This window comes from Homalodisca vitripennis, chromosome 6 (assembly GCF_021130785.1).
Source record: "Homalodisca vitripennis isolate AUS2020 chromosome 6, UT_GWSS_2.1, whole genome shotgun sequence".
Taxonomy (NCBI): Eukaryota; Metazoa; Arthropoda; class Insecta; order Hemiptera; family Cicadellidae; genus Homalodisca; species Homalodisca vitripennis.
The window spans coordinates 31,223,050-31,238,451 of NC_060212.1; the positions used below are offsets into that span (position 1 = coordinate 31,223,050).

Below are 15,402 nucleotides of genomic sequence, written 5' to 3' on the forward strand. Positions count from 1 at the left end.
GGTCTTTAACATCCCATCTCGGCAAATTCAGTAACGGGTCTTTTCCTTGTTCTGGCCCTAGTACCCCAAATTGAGGAAAACAAGGTGGCGCCCTTTTTTCTTTTTTTTTAATGAATAAAGGTTCCCCAGAGATTCTGATCTGTTTGGTAAGATTTATAGACTCCGCCCTAGGATGAGTGAATCGGGTCTGCTACAGCTTGCCCATGTAGGCTAATTTCCAAACGCTATGTATAATACTTTTAGTGATTTATTGTACATAGGCTATATTAATTATTATAGCGTACTTTTTAATAATTGTAATTTTTAATTTATTTATTTATGGATAGCTGCCTTTGTCCCCCATACGATATATATATATATATATATATATATATATATATATACACATATTAATATATTATATATATATATATTAATTATCAATTTATATATTAATACTAATTGTAATAGTATTGTAATTATAACGGAAAATAAACTTTCTTTAATTTCATTTCATCTTTACTGATGTTTGCGATGGAATGTATAATTGTGTAAATGCAATAAAATATTATTTGATTTTATTTCAGTATAGTAGACTATGTCTAGAATGTGTGTGCAAGGTTTTATCAAGGCCAATTCATGTGTTTTAGCTATGGAACCATCCATAGATTTCTTATTATGTTGGCCTTAAGATAAAATATTGTTTAGATTCCTTCTTCTATTATGGGATTAACGATTTATTAAATAACACACACATTTAAGAATGACTGATTTTTTTAGGATAGTTTAGCACACTACGTATTGTATATCTCACACTGATACATCGACAACCGGATCTCTTCTAACAGTCCTTTTCATATCCGTTAGTATCTCAGTGATACCAACGTGATACCTTAATTAACTAGGGTTTACAAATATTTTATTATATTAAATATACAACATCTCCCTTTTCCCTTAATTTTAATTGAATTTCAAATTCTGTTTGTCTTACTTATCAAAGATCTTAGCCTATCGGTACCTTTCTGGAAGCCTGATTGGTCTACCACTTCTTGAATGATAGATAATGTTTTCATCGTTTGGATTTATTACATTTTGTGGGATTGGGTTGGGTTGGTTTTGTACATTTGGGTTAGGCTGGTTATTTACATTTGGTTGAGCTGGGTTAGGCCTATTAACATTTTGGTTTAGGCCTACAATTTCTTCATCAAAAAGATCATTATTATAATCATACCTACAAACAGGTACATTGAATGATTGTCTAAGATGAATAGAATTTCTTGTTAGAATTCTACCATTTTCATCTCTTATTAAGTAAGACCTCGGACCTTTAGCTTTACCCAGAATTTTAGCAGGTTTCCAAACAGCATCTTTTCTATATACTACATTTGGACTTATGAAACTATGTCTTTCTATAGAACTCTTATCATAGTAACTTTTAGATTTATTTTGTGATTTTACAATTCTTCCTTTAACATCAATTTGAACTTCTGGTTTCAAAACATCTGTACTTACTGGAATTTTTGATCTTAATACTCTACTCATTAAAACTTGACAAGGTGCTAGACCTGTTCCTTTTACAGGAGTAGATCTATACTCTAGGAGTGAAACAAATACTTCACTTTCATTATTTGATTTTTTGAGAATGCTCTTAGCTATCTGAACTGCTCGTTCAGCCATACCATTGGATCTAGGATACCTAGGACTACTATAAATACATTCTATGTCCCATTCTTTAATGGACTTTATAAACTCATAGGAGTTAAACGGCATGTTGTCACTATAGATTTGTTTTGGAACACCATGAACTGAAAATATAGACTTTAACTTTAAGACAACTTCAGATGTTTGCTTGTTTTTAAGCGACTTAAATTCTAGCCATTTAGAGTAATAGTCAATTAAAACAAGGTAGGGCCTACCTTTACAATCTAAAAGATCAATAGCAACTTTTTCAAATGGCAAATCAGGTATTAAATGACATATCATAGGTTCTTTAATGTTATTAGCCTTATTTTTTTCACACACTGTACACTTATTTACAACTTGTTTGATATCCACATTTATGTTTGGCCAATAAACAGTCATTCTTGCTTTATTTTTAGTTTTTTTCTATACCCATATGTGATTCATGTAAAAGACTTAAAATTTTACTCCTTAATGACATAGGTATCACAATTCGGTGATCTAAAAACAATAAACCATCATCAACAGATAGCCTATCTTGCAACTGATAGTAAAATTTTACATGGTTAGGTGTACATTGTTTGCTAGGCCAACCTTCTTGAATAAACTTAATTACATCTTTTAAGAGTTTCATCATTTTTAGTTTCATTGCGGATTTCAGATTTCCTACTTTCTGAAGCTTGGTCATTTTTACTTAACGTGTGAACTACTTCTACTAATTCAGGATCTCAGGATCATCATTGCCAACATTTCTTTCTCAGTTTGACAATAACTTATTATTTGAGTATCCGTTAAACTTTTTGAACCGTACATTATCGGTTTGCTATCTTCTATACCTATAAAATCCAAATACCACTGACTGATCCACTCACTCACTCATCGCTCTATCTCAACAACGACAAGACCCAGAATCCTGAAATTTGGCATGGTGGTCGTACTTATGATGTAGATGTGCAATAAGGCTGGGTTTTAAAAAATTCGTCTTTTATTTGGTGTAAACGTGGATAGTTTGCAAACGAATTTTTGGACTCAATTTAGCCACTTTGAGCACTCCCAAAGTACTTTTATAGTTATTTCTCGAGTTTGGAACTGTAAAACCTACTAAAATAAACAGTATACTACAGTAAAAGTTAAAGAAATACTTAGGAAAGGCAATATTAGTGTTGTAAAACATCGCTAAAAGTAGCCAAATAAACATTAGTTGGATAATATTGGTGTGGCTATTTTTTACCATGCAACTTTAAAATCTACTAGAATAAATAGGAATCCATGGGAAATTTTATAAAATATGTTAATAAGAATGCTATTTATGTTGATGTAGATCACTGAATGCTGCCAAATAAAACGTTAGTTGAATACGCTCTATTTGAATGGTGTACTTTTTGCCCTTTGAAAGTAAGCTCATCAGGGTTCTTGGATTTTAATTATGTTGTAAAATATCGATAAGTGTGGCAAAATAAACATGTTCGCCCGATACGCTCTGTTAAAATATGCTACTTTATACCCTCTGAAAATAAATTTGTCTGGGCTCATTGCATTATGAAATTGACATCTCTATCAGAATAAATTAGATTCATTCGATAATATATAAAGTACTAAGAAATAAGTCATAGTTATGACTATTTGCTTAAAAAACCGTCCAATAACAATGCTCTCATTCACGACCTTTACACAGTTTACTATTGAAATTTACCTTTCTATAATCTATAAATGCTTAATAAATCTGGTTTTCATAAAGGTACCAAATTAAATGGCAAGGAAGTCTCATTTTAACAGAGCGGACCAAATCAAAGGTGACTTTTGAACACAACCAGTGGTCTGACAGGGGGGGGTGGGGTGGAGGTATGACAGGATGGCTAGGTATCTGAGATTGTCCATTACCAGTCGGTGGACTCTGTGGTGGAAATAGAAGATGCGGTACACTACCCAGTAGAGTTCTTGCACACGCGTAATCCTCCAGGCATTCCACCACATCATCTTTACCTCAAAGTTGGAGCTCCAATAATGTTGCTTAGGAACCTGGTTCCACCTAAGCTCTGCAACGGAACTAGGCTACAAATCAAAGCGTTGCGCAGACACGTTATACAAGCCATAATATACACTGGATGTGGCCAGGGGGAAGAGGTTTTTATCCCACGCATTCCCTTAATTCCATCGGATTACCATTTTCAGTTTAAAAGACTAGTACAGTTCCCTGTCAAACTCTGCTTTGCTATGACGATAAATAAATCGCAAGGGCAGTCCTTAAAAATGGCCGGTGTTGATCTAAGGGAAGACTGCTTCTCTCATGGCCAGTTATATGTCGCTTGCTCACGAGTTAGCTCTGCTGATAGTTTAACTATCCTTCAGCCTCGTGGAAAAACAAAGAATGTTGTCTACAAAGAAGTATTGTAAGTTCCGTAAAGCAATCCAGCTTATGATTTAATAACTGTTGTGATATAATCCAGTGACTGTTAAAGTATTGAGTTAGGTAAAATCAGTACAAGAAAATTTAAAAAGGAGGAGTTGAAAACATTGAAGCAAAAGTAATGAGAAAAACGGCGAGTTAATAATATGAAAACTCATTTAATTAATTTGCATTTATAGAACTCCTGAAATCCTGCAGTAAGATTCATCAATAATTTTCCCGTAGCGAAGCATGGGTATTCTGCTAGTTTTGCATAAGAGCGAAACCCATTCCGTCTTTTGAGCTATCGCATTGTAACACAATTGGTTTGTTTTCATCAAAATGAGCTAGTACCGGTGCACTACTGATCAGTACTTTTAAGTTATTCAAAGCTTTTTGATGCTTCGGCATCCACAAAAACGCAACATCTTTCCTTAGTAACTCTCTTAGAGGACTCTTTTACTTCTGCCATGTTTGGAATAAAATCACGAACAAAATTGAAAAGCCCCAATAATCTTTACAATTCTTTTTTGTTTTTGGGGTTTTGAAGCCCACTGATAGCTCTTAACACGGTCCGGGTCAGAAGTGTGTCCTTTTGAATAAATTTCACCAAAGTATTTTACACTTTTAACTTTGTATTGAAACTTAGATTTATTAAACTTGACATTACTTTCCCTAGCCTTCTCAATGACTTGCTTGAGTATTTCATCATGTCCTTTTTCACCACCTTACCAGCAATTAAGATATCATCAAAGTATACCATAACATCTTTAATATTTCCAAAAATCTGCTCAGTAAATTTTTGAAAAATTTCAGGTGCCAGATTCAATCCGAATGGTAAACGTAAGAATTTATATGTACCAAAGGGCGTACTAAAAGCACAGTGTTGAGAGGATTCTTCATCCAACTCAATGTTATAAAAACCATCTTTAAGATCAAGTACTGAAAAGACAGACTTATTACTCAATTTATGAGAAATGTCTACCATAGACGGAATTAAGTGTGGCAATCTTTTAGTTGCTTGATTTAGATCAGTCGGGTCAATACATAGCCTAATATTTCCATTAGGTTTCTCAACCACCACAAGATTACTTACAAAGCTTTAAGGGTTATCTAACTTACAAATAATATTTTGTTTTTCTAGTTCATTTAGAGCATATTGTACTTTGGGCTGAATTGTCAAAGGGATTCGTCTAGGTGGCTTGACTGTTACCTTAACACTAGGATCGATATCAAAATGACATTTAACCTTGAACTTTCCAATGCCATCAAACACATCAATATTAGAATTAACAAACTCTTGTTTGGTCAGATCAGTCTGAATTTTATTTACTGAAACATCATCTACTTTTTTTAATCAAATCAAACCTTTTGCAGCTATCTAGGCCTAAAATACCTATGTCACTTTTGGTTTTAGCTACAACAAACTCTACAATTTCATTATTTCTGGTTATACGCCTACATTTTAATTTTACTACCTCTTCACAGTCTATTTTAGAGCCACCATAAGCTTCAAGAACTACAGAGGTTCTTTCAAGCTTAACTGATATATCATTACGCTTTAACTTTTCAAATAATTCAAGAGGGCATGTATTTACATCTGCTCCAGAGTCTAATTTAAACAAAACTTTTTCCCTATCATTGAGAACAAGTGTCTCGTAATATAGATTGGTTTTTGGAATATGCTTAGAATTTTGAATTGTATCTAAAAAAAATACAGCTTATCACATTTTTCATTACTTTTAGTATCTTGGCTTACTTGATTTTCTACAGGGACTGAACCTACACTGGCCACTTGATTAGCTTTAGACCTATGTTTACATCCTATAGCAAAATGATTCATCTTATTACAGACATTACATTTCTTTCCATAGGCTGGACATTCTTTTTTGCCATGTGTTTTTCCACATTTTTTACATGAGTACTTATTATTTTTATTTACATTATTAAACTTGTCCTTTTCATACTTAAAATTAGACTGTTACTCAGTATGAAAGCTAGCACTAGGCCTACTTGTTTTCCAGTTTGACGATTGTCCTTGGTGACGATACACTTGATCCACTGTGTCAATCTGTCCTTGATGACAATCCACTGCAACTGTTTTTCCACCTCCTTGTAGTTCCTTAGCTTGCTCCCGGCCCATCTCCGTAGCTCTGCACAGCTTGATCATCTTTTCTAGGCTTAAGTCTATTTCTCTAAGCATCCTTTCTTGGAGTGATTTATCTGATATACCAAGTATTATTCTGTCTCTTAATAGGCTATCTTGTTGGTCTCCAAACTCACAAGATTTAATGAGGTCGGTTAAGAAGTTGGTAAAGGTTTCTTCTGGAAGCTGGTTTCTTATATTAAACTTGAATCTCTCCATTACGACATTAGTCTTAGGGCTGGCATAGTCCTCGAAAGCTTTAAGGACCTTCTCATAGTCTTTCTTATCCTCTTCCGAAAGATCAAAAGTGTAGAATAGGTCGACCGCTTCTTCCCCAATGAGATTTAACAGCATAGCACATTTTATTTCAGAGCCTTTGGTTTCATGTCCAGACGCTTTCATAAATATTAAGAAGCTCTGTTTGAACCGCTTAAAATTTTCATTTAGGTTCCCATTAAGGGGCAATGGGTTCGGTGGTTTGAACTCCATCCTAGCCTATGCTTATTATTAAGGTTTAATCCTTTGTGATCTTAGATGTCACTTGAAAAGTTTCACTTACATGATTCACTTTAACTCTTTAAGAGCTTCTAGCTTAAATGTAGAATTCACAACATACAGTCACATTGATGATAACCTCTAAACTAGGTTAAGTCGTTTTTTAAATATAGAATTCACTACAGTCACACTGCCGATAACCTCTAAACTAGGTTAAGTCGTTAAATGTAGAATTCACTAGCTTTATTTTGCTTTATTCACTACAGTCACATTTCCGATAACCTCTAAAATAGGTTAAGTTGTTTTCACTCTTCTTAATCCGTTCAGCATTGTTCTTCTGAGTTTTCCCGCAGCACCATGTTAGATTCCTTCTTCTATTATGGGATTAACGATTTATTAAATAACATACACATTTAAGAATAACTGATTTATTAGGATAGTTTAGCACACTACATATTGTATATCTCACACTGATACATCGACAACCAGATCTCTTCTAACTGTCCTTTTCATATCCGTTAGTATCTCAGTGATACCTTAATTAACTAGGGTTTACAAATATTTTATTATCTTTAGTGATACCCTAATTAACTAGGGTTTACAAATATTTTATTATATTAAATATACAACAAATATAGTCCCAAAAATATCTTCTTAGAATATTAGTTATAAAAATATAAAGTAGATCTTGTTTTTTATTTTCCCTATTTGCCTTCAAATCGTAAAATTAATGTAGTTTTGTGTACGAATTGGTTAAGAAATTAGTTCAGGAACTAGGTCAGGATTCGTGTCTTAAGATTAGTTTTTTCTATGGATGGAATATATGGACAGTTTTACAATATTCCTAGCTGTATATGAATGTGAACTACCATGTTACAGATGCTACAGACATGGACGTGGACCCCAGTGTTACAGAGGCTACAGACATGGACGTGGACCCCAGTGTTACAGAGGCTACAGACATGGACGTGGACTACACAGAGGCTACAACCATGGACGTGGACTACAGTTTTCCCGAGGCTACAGACATGGACGTGGACTCCAGTGTTACAGATGCTACAGACAGGGACGTGGACTCCAGTGTTACAGATGCTACAGACAGGGCCGTGGACGCCAGTGTTACAGATGCTTCAGACATGGCTGTGGACGCCAGTGTTACAGATGCTTCAGACATGGACGTGGACTGCAGTGTTACAGAGGCTACAGATACTGAAAACCTACCAGAGATTCTAGTAGAAACTCATGTAACAGTAAATAGTGATGTCACACTACCTAAGTGTACTAAACAAACTAGTGAACAGTAAAAATGTTTCCTAATTAATGAAGTATAGTGAAGTTGTAAATTTTTTATTAAATTTGTAATTCCCTAGGCCTTTTTTATTTTTATACACCAATATATAATATAACATAAAAGTTGAGCAATGTATTAACAATATTTAGCAATAAACCCTGACAAGACAACACAAGTACATTTTAGCAGAAAAAAAATTCTACCCACTAGTATCCCCAATGTAGCAGTGGCTGATCAGATTAAGTTTCTAGGAATAACTCTAGATAATGGACTCACATGGGCAAACCATGTAAACAACATCTGCAATAAAATCAGCACTGGCGTCTATGTTGTTAAACGCAATTAAATGGGTTGGCACTCAGGAAGCGGCAAAAATGGCATACTACGCTCTAGTAGAATCTCATGTATTAGATATGGTCTTACAATCTGGGGAAGCTCCTCGGGAAATCTGAAGAAAGTACTTGTACTACAAAAAAAGGCAATTAGGACAATTGCAAACCTGGAGTCCCAGCAAAGCTGTCGTCAAGCCTATCAGACCCTAGGCATACTAACAGTATCTGCGCTCTACATCTATGAAGCCATTTTATATGCAGACACACTAAACCTGCAGACTCACATGGACCTTCACAGCTACCCCACACGCCATGCCTCTAGATTCGTCCTACCCCAACATAGAACAGCCCTCTTCGAGAAAAAACCGTCATACGTAGGCCAAAAACTGAAAAACCTCCTTCCAGACCACCTCCGGACCCTGACTGGCAACAGACTGAAGAGCTTGCTTAAAGAATTCCTGTTGAAGAATCCTGTGTACAAGATAGAAGAGTTCCTGGAATTAATGAACACATCTCCTTAATTCTACTTATTGTAACTTGACAAATTACTGTTCTTAATGTTCATGTAATAAATAAATAAACAGTTTAGTTTGAATTGACAATGTTACAATGGGTCTCATATATCACGTTTTCATTTTCAAAAGCAGTGGAAGTTGTTTTACACTAATTTTCAACCCTCTTGGTCAACTCGTTCCACATTTATAGACATGAAAAAAATCCGATTTTGTTCATCAGCAACAGGCAGGAGAGGTTTCAATTAACGGTCAGCCAACAAGCCCTACAGGCTATAGTTTAGGCCTACTTGAAAACTTCGCAAATAAATATGAAATAATGAAATTTATTCCTTTAAAATCACAACATACAGTATAATGAGAAAAAAATTAACAAACAGGAATATTAGTTGACCACAATTACTGATGGCGAGAGAAAAGAAGAGACCTGGATTCTGGCCTATCTGAAATTTGCAGGCGCTACTACTAGTATGTTGCCGCGCCTCGTTTCGTAATTCCATTATTGTTTCACTGTTCCATTGCTAGGATAAACAATTCGCAGGGTTGGCTGTGGGAGAAGCGCCTGAAATTACCGCGCGGCAACACACTAGTACACAGCTGTGCGCCGGCACGGGCCAGGTCTCTTCTTTTCTCTCGCCACCAGTACAAGTATGTGTGGCCAACTCTAACCTAAAAACAAAATTCACTTAAAAACCAAAGAGTCTAGTCACCTTAGAAAAAAAACTCGCTATCTGTGGCGCTTGCAAGAAACAATTATTTCATAGAGAAAAACAAATTGAAACTCTGTATATACTTTATCACTGCCGGCATTAATTACAGTAGTTATCAGCCAAATTTAATAATATATTATAATAAGAAGAAGTATTTTTATAGTAAATTACTAACCCATCTTATAAATGTACAAAGAATGCAAACTGGCACTTTTAGCCTTCATAATAACATATTCTGAATATAAATTTGTAAAAATTAAAAACATGAACAATTACAGAAATAAGAAATAACTTAAATCATAGCACAAAACTACATGATAAACAGTTAATTTAAATTGCAATAGTAATGTTAATATATTCTGCTGACATTTGACAATTAATAATATCTTTACAATTTAAGTTTTAATAGATCCGCATCATCAATACAAGAAAGCCAAACTTTAAATTTTTACAATTTTCTATGTTGAAAGGCAAACAGTTGACCAATTTGGGCCCAATGTATTGATACGAATGCTTAAATAACGATTTATTTCCTTTAGGTACTCTAAAAACTCGTTTATAGCAACTTCTTGTTTTGTTGAAAAGGTAATTTGTTCCAGTATTTCCGCTTCTAATGTAAAATACCTTCAAGACTTTATAAATAAACATATGCTGGATTGGTAGTAATCTTAGTGGTAGTAATTAAGTGCATGTCTTTAGTGTTAGTGAAGTTGACGACAACATGTAGGTTGTGATTCCTGACTTAGGCGTGCCACAACGCTTTAGTAAGATTTGTTTATTTTAACTTAGTTTGTAATTATGTATTAGGTTAGTTCTTTACCTGAAGAAGAGATCAGATTGCAGATCTCGAAACGTAGTGTTACTGTTTTCTTGTTTCACTGAACGATGGCAAATGTCCGGAAAAATCCTGTTTCCTTCAGTAATCTTAGTTCGAAAAATAGAGGATATAAACTGCCATGTTTATATTTCTGAAGGATAATTCTAATAATATGGTTTTGAGTGATTCTTAGTCTTTGAATGTAGCTTTTATAAGTTCCTCCTCAACAATGAACACCGTAACTGCAAACGAGAATCGACTAGTGCAAAGTATAACATTCTTAACACTTGTAGGTCATATTGCTGCTTGTCGGTAGAGACTCTTGATCAACTCATATTCAGTGAGTGAAGAATAACTAGTGTTAATCACTCCACATGACTTTTTTTTTCAAGCAATTATAATGTACTAAAACTATTGCTCTTTCTTTAGTCGAAAGAAGTCGAAACGGAGAACTTCATTTGGCAACAATGTCGCGTACTGGTACCATCTCAAAAGTTGAACAAATCGAGCCATTCATTAAAAAACATTAAACCCAGAGACTGGGTTTCCCCGTCATTGAGAACATATCACATGCTTTGTTTCGCATGACCTCCACGTCCGCCATATCTGATGCAACGACATTTCTACTTTTTAAGCTTTATAAATGTGTGTATGTATTCATTTCTCCACTTACTTTTAACAATGTATGTAAAGTACTCATTTGGATGTGTGTAATGCAACAAATACTGCTAACATTAAAAAATTGTAGGCAAAAACTGTTAAAGAGTTGCTGTTTCATTTTGTGTATCATTTATATTGTACACTTAATGTTATTTATTAATTTGTTAAAAAGTTAATTCTAGGAAAAAGTTTTTAAAAAATAAGCAATTTATTAAATACTTACAGCATTGCATTGAGGTGTTCACCTATCTTTAACAAAACTGGGCGTTTTACCTCTTAATCTGCTGATATTACTATCAGCTCTTGAGTTTATCTAACTATTGCAAATGTTCCTCTATATATCAGAGAAAGTTATTATAGTACAGTAGTACTTATGCACTTAGCAAAATAGTTGTGAAAAGTAATTTTTATTTTACCTGATTAAAATGAACTTAGGCCTTAATAAAGACTGATAAAAAATTCCTAATTGTTGATCACTTGGTCTGTACCAATCCTTCTGAGAATCCATAATCAAGGACTGTACTGATAGACACATTTTAATGCTTTTGTAAAAGTATTTGTCAACCACTGTAAATACAGTTAGTACATTACTTATTTTATATCATCATTTTTGAATTATTAAAATAATTATTCATTTTGAATTTGCCCGATAATATTTATTCATATTTTTAATTATGTACATCATACTATTTACATTGGATATTGTCATCATTTATACTATTAGTTATACTATCATTTATATTATACTATTATCCAATACTATTATTGGATTTACATCATTTATGCTGGAGGTAATGATCAGAACATTGAGCCACCCAGTGAGTGAAGCTAGTCTCAATCATGTTCACAGTGTACAAGGTGACATAACCTATTCAGGTGCAGTATTAAAATCTGTCAGACAAAGCGATGAAACTGGTCTAGTTGAGACTCAATCTAGTGACGATGGGGATACCAACGACAATTTCCAAAAAGTTTTGTCAAGAAAGTCAAAGGTGGCCTTAAATAGGTTTCAGAAAACTATTAGGCCTTGCCCAGCCATCTCAAAAATTTGGGTACTAAAACCACTGGTGAAAGAAAACTAACTGTTGCCAGCTTTAAGAAGAAGTGGGTGTTTGTGTCTAGATTGGATTTCAGTGTAACACTAGAAGTTATGGAGCAATATCTCAAAGACTATAATGTGACTGAGTTTGCTTGTGTTGAACTAAAACCGAAGTTTGATGACTATAAGTCTTTCAGAATAGGTGTGAGTGAGGAGACTGCTAATATCATCTCGAATCCAGAGTTTGGGAGGACGGAATTTTGGTAAAGGAGTTTGTTTTTCCTAAACGTTATCAAAAGGATTTTTTAGTCCAGCAGAGAAGTTAGGTTTGGCTTCACCTAACTTTTCAAAGTCTTTGAGTGATGTTTCCAACATCATTGACTTCAAGTCTGTTGACACTTTTAATGCTAAGATACTGTATTTAAATGCTCAGTCTTTAATGGACAAACGTGACATGCTGGAGGTTTTGTTATCTGAATCTTGTTATCTTGGACTCTGTGTCAGCGAACATTGGTGCTCTGGACTGACTTCTGATGTGGTTAGTATCCAGGGCTTTCTATCAGCTAGTATGTACTGCCGATCTATTAATCAACATGGGGGCTCGGGTATTCTACGAAGGCAGGGTATCAGGTTCAACGTCATTGGTGTTGATGAATTTTGCAGCGAGATGAACATTGAAGTGGCGGCAGTCCTGTTGACTGAGTATAACATAATTTTATTAGCACTATATAGGCCTCCAGGAGGGAATATGGACATCTTTATGGGTCTCTTTTAAACGTTTGTTTGATCACCTAATTGAGTTTAAATGTTCTATTATTTTGTGCGGGGATTTCAACATTGACTTTTTGAAGACTAACATTCTAGTGTTAATAATTTAAAGGACTTTTTAAGATCTGTGGATTGTAAATTGACGGTAAATCTCCCGACAAGAGGCAATGTCTGCCTCGACAATGTTGAGACCAATTTGGGTGATAATTGTTTTCAGGCCAAGGTCTTAAGTGAATGTTTGTCTAATCATAACATGATTGAAATATCTCTTATCCTTGAATTGCAATTCACAAAGAATTCTCGGGAAAAGCAGATTGAGGTGAGATGTCTAGCTCCTAGTAACATTGAAAGTTTAATCTCTTATTTAACATTTACTAATTGGCCAGCCATATTTGCAAATAGTGATAACACTATATTATTTGCCATTTTTATGGAAAGATTTTTAACTGCTTTGATCTGTGCTGCTCTTTTAAAACCAGAACTGTTAATAATTCTAAGCTAAAAAATGTTAAACTCAAATGGTATACCGATCACTTAAGAGATCTAAAGGAGCGAGTTATGGCAGTTTATACAATTTATTGTCATACCAAAACTGATCTTGCACAAAGAGCCTAAATCAGTGGAAGAAACATATATAAAAGTGAACTGAAGAAGGCGAAGCTTAGAGCCAATGAGACTTTGATCAACTCTGGGTCAAACCCCTGGAAAGCTGCATGGTCCATTATTGCTACTATCAGAAGCCCTACTACTTCATCTATCCCCGACAATTCACCTGAGGCATTCTCTGATTTCTTTGTTGACACCATGAAAGAAGTAAGACGGAACATCACTCCTAGTAATTCATCTGCTGACGACCTACTTGGTCGTGCTCCCCGTACTACCAACAGCTTTAAGTGGAACCCAGTGACCTGTGAGGAGATCTCTAAAATAGTGAATAAGATTAAATCTTCTAATAGTAAAGATATATATGGCTTATCAAGTGTTCTTTTAAAGAAAATTTGTTTCTCTTTCATATTGCCACTCACTTGGTGTATAAATCAGTGCTTTTTAATAGGAGTTTTCCCAAAATCTTAAAAAATATCAAAAATTGTGCCTATCTATAAGAAGGGTTCCAAAGATTTACCAGGTTCCTATAGACCGATCTCTGTGGTGCCCATTTTTTCAAAAATTCTGAAATCCATCATGAATGAACAACTGAGTAAGTACTTTGGGACTTTCAATCTTTTTCAAAATTCACAATTCGGTTTTCGAGCAGGAAGAAGTACTCTGGATGTGGTTGGAGCTTTGGTTGGGTCGATTGTTGATGGCTTTGAGGCCAAATCTGCCACTATGGCAACCCTTTTCGACCTCATCAGAGCTTTTGACTGTGTCCCGAGAGAAATTCTGCTCTCTAAATTATCATATTATGGCATACAGAATTCTGAATTGGCTCTTTTAAAATCTTACCTGACTGAGCGAGGGCAGAGAGTTTGTGTTGGTGGGAGTCTTTCTGCTTATCGCTCAGTTGAGTTTGGCGTACCACAGGGATCGGGTCTTGGGCCTTTGTTGTTTTTAATAAGCATTAATGATCTTCCCTGTAATGTTAAGGCCAATGTTATCCTTTATGCTGATGACTCTACATTGTTTAGCTCCGATAGTAATATTAATAACTTGTGTAGTTTTGTAGATGAGGCATGTCTTGAGGCTAAGACTTGGTTTCAGTCTAACGAAACTGGCTCTAAATGAAAGTAAAACACAACATATTTTATTTACTTTACAACCTAACCAGTACAATTTTTTTCCAAATGTAAAACTGTTGGGAATTGTTTTAGACTGTAAACTTGGTATCTGAGTTTGTGCTAGATTATCTAGAGTGGTATTTTTGCTGAGACAACTAAAGAATTTTGTACCTAAAGAATACTTAAAAATTTCCTATTTTGCTTTTTTCAATAGCATACTTTTATATGGCTTACTCTTTTGGGGAAATGGAATTGGTATTGATAGAGTTCTTATAATACAAATGAAAGCAATAAGAATTTTAACAAACTCAGAAAGAAATACAAACTGTAGACCTTTATTTATTCAAGAATCGATTCTTACTATAATAAATCTGTATGTATACACTTGTTTAGTTTATGTAAAGACAAAGTCAAATGTTTATGTTCTCAGAAGTCATGTACAATCTTACAATACAAGGAACAGGAATTTAATAGATACAAATTACTGTAGGTTAAGTAAAACCCAAAAGAATTTTGAATGTATGTCTATTACTTTGTTTAATAAACTTGATCGCAAGGCAAATACAGTACACCTGAAACAGTTTAAACGTGTTGTTTTCAACTGGCTGGTAATAAATCCTTTCTATTCAATCAATGAGTACCTGAACTGTAATAATGTAGACTGTAAGTTTTAAATAGGCCTAATTAATAATGTTTTTAATCTAAATTTTATCTTGTTATTTATGTTGTAGAGTTTTATAATTATTGTTAATTTTTATTTTCTTTTCTCCCTAATAATTCAAAATCAGCTGTTTTTATTGTTATGTTTTAAACATCCTTGTTATTTGTTATTTACTAAATGGATCATGTTGATGTTGTTGGTGGCTCAG

The 15,402-nt window shown here is 34.3% G+C and overlaps 2 protein-coding genes across 2 annotated transcripts; one reads left to right on the plus strand and one right to left on the minus strand.

Annotated features, from left to right (window-relative positions):
- Positions 1 to 757: 757 nt before the first annotated feature.
- Positions 758 to 2,377, minus strand: LOC124364195. The gene is made up of 2 exons (XM_046819487.1): positions 1,036 to 2,377; positions 758 to 993 (listed from the first exon to the last, which is right to left on the minus strand). Exons 1-2 carry the CDS (start codon positions 2,059 to 2,061, stop codon positions 988 to 990), a joined length of 1,032 nt encoding a protein of 343 aa, XP_046675443.1. The 5' UTR covers positions 2,062 to 2,377; the 3' UTR covers positions 758 to 987.
- A 4,291-nt stretch (positions 2,378 to 6,668) lies between these two features.
- On the plus strand, positions 6,669 to 8,890 carry LOC124364196 (serine-aspartate repeat-containing protein I-like). Its single transcript, XM_046819488.1, has 2 exons — positions 6,669 to 8,071; positions 8,129 to 8,890. Exon 1 carries the CDS (start codon positions 7,541 to 7,543, stop codon positions 7,988 to 7,990), a length of 450 nt encoding a protein of 149 aa, XP_046675444.1. The 5' UTR covers positions 6,669 to 7,540; the 3' UTR covers positions 7,991 to 8,071; positions 8,129 to 8,890.
- Positions 8,891 to 15,402: the final 6,512 nt, after the last annotated feature.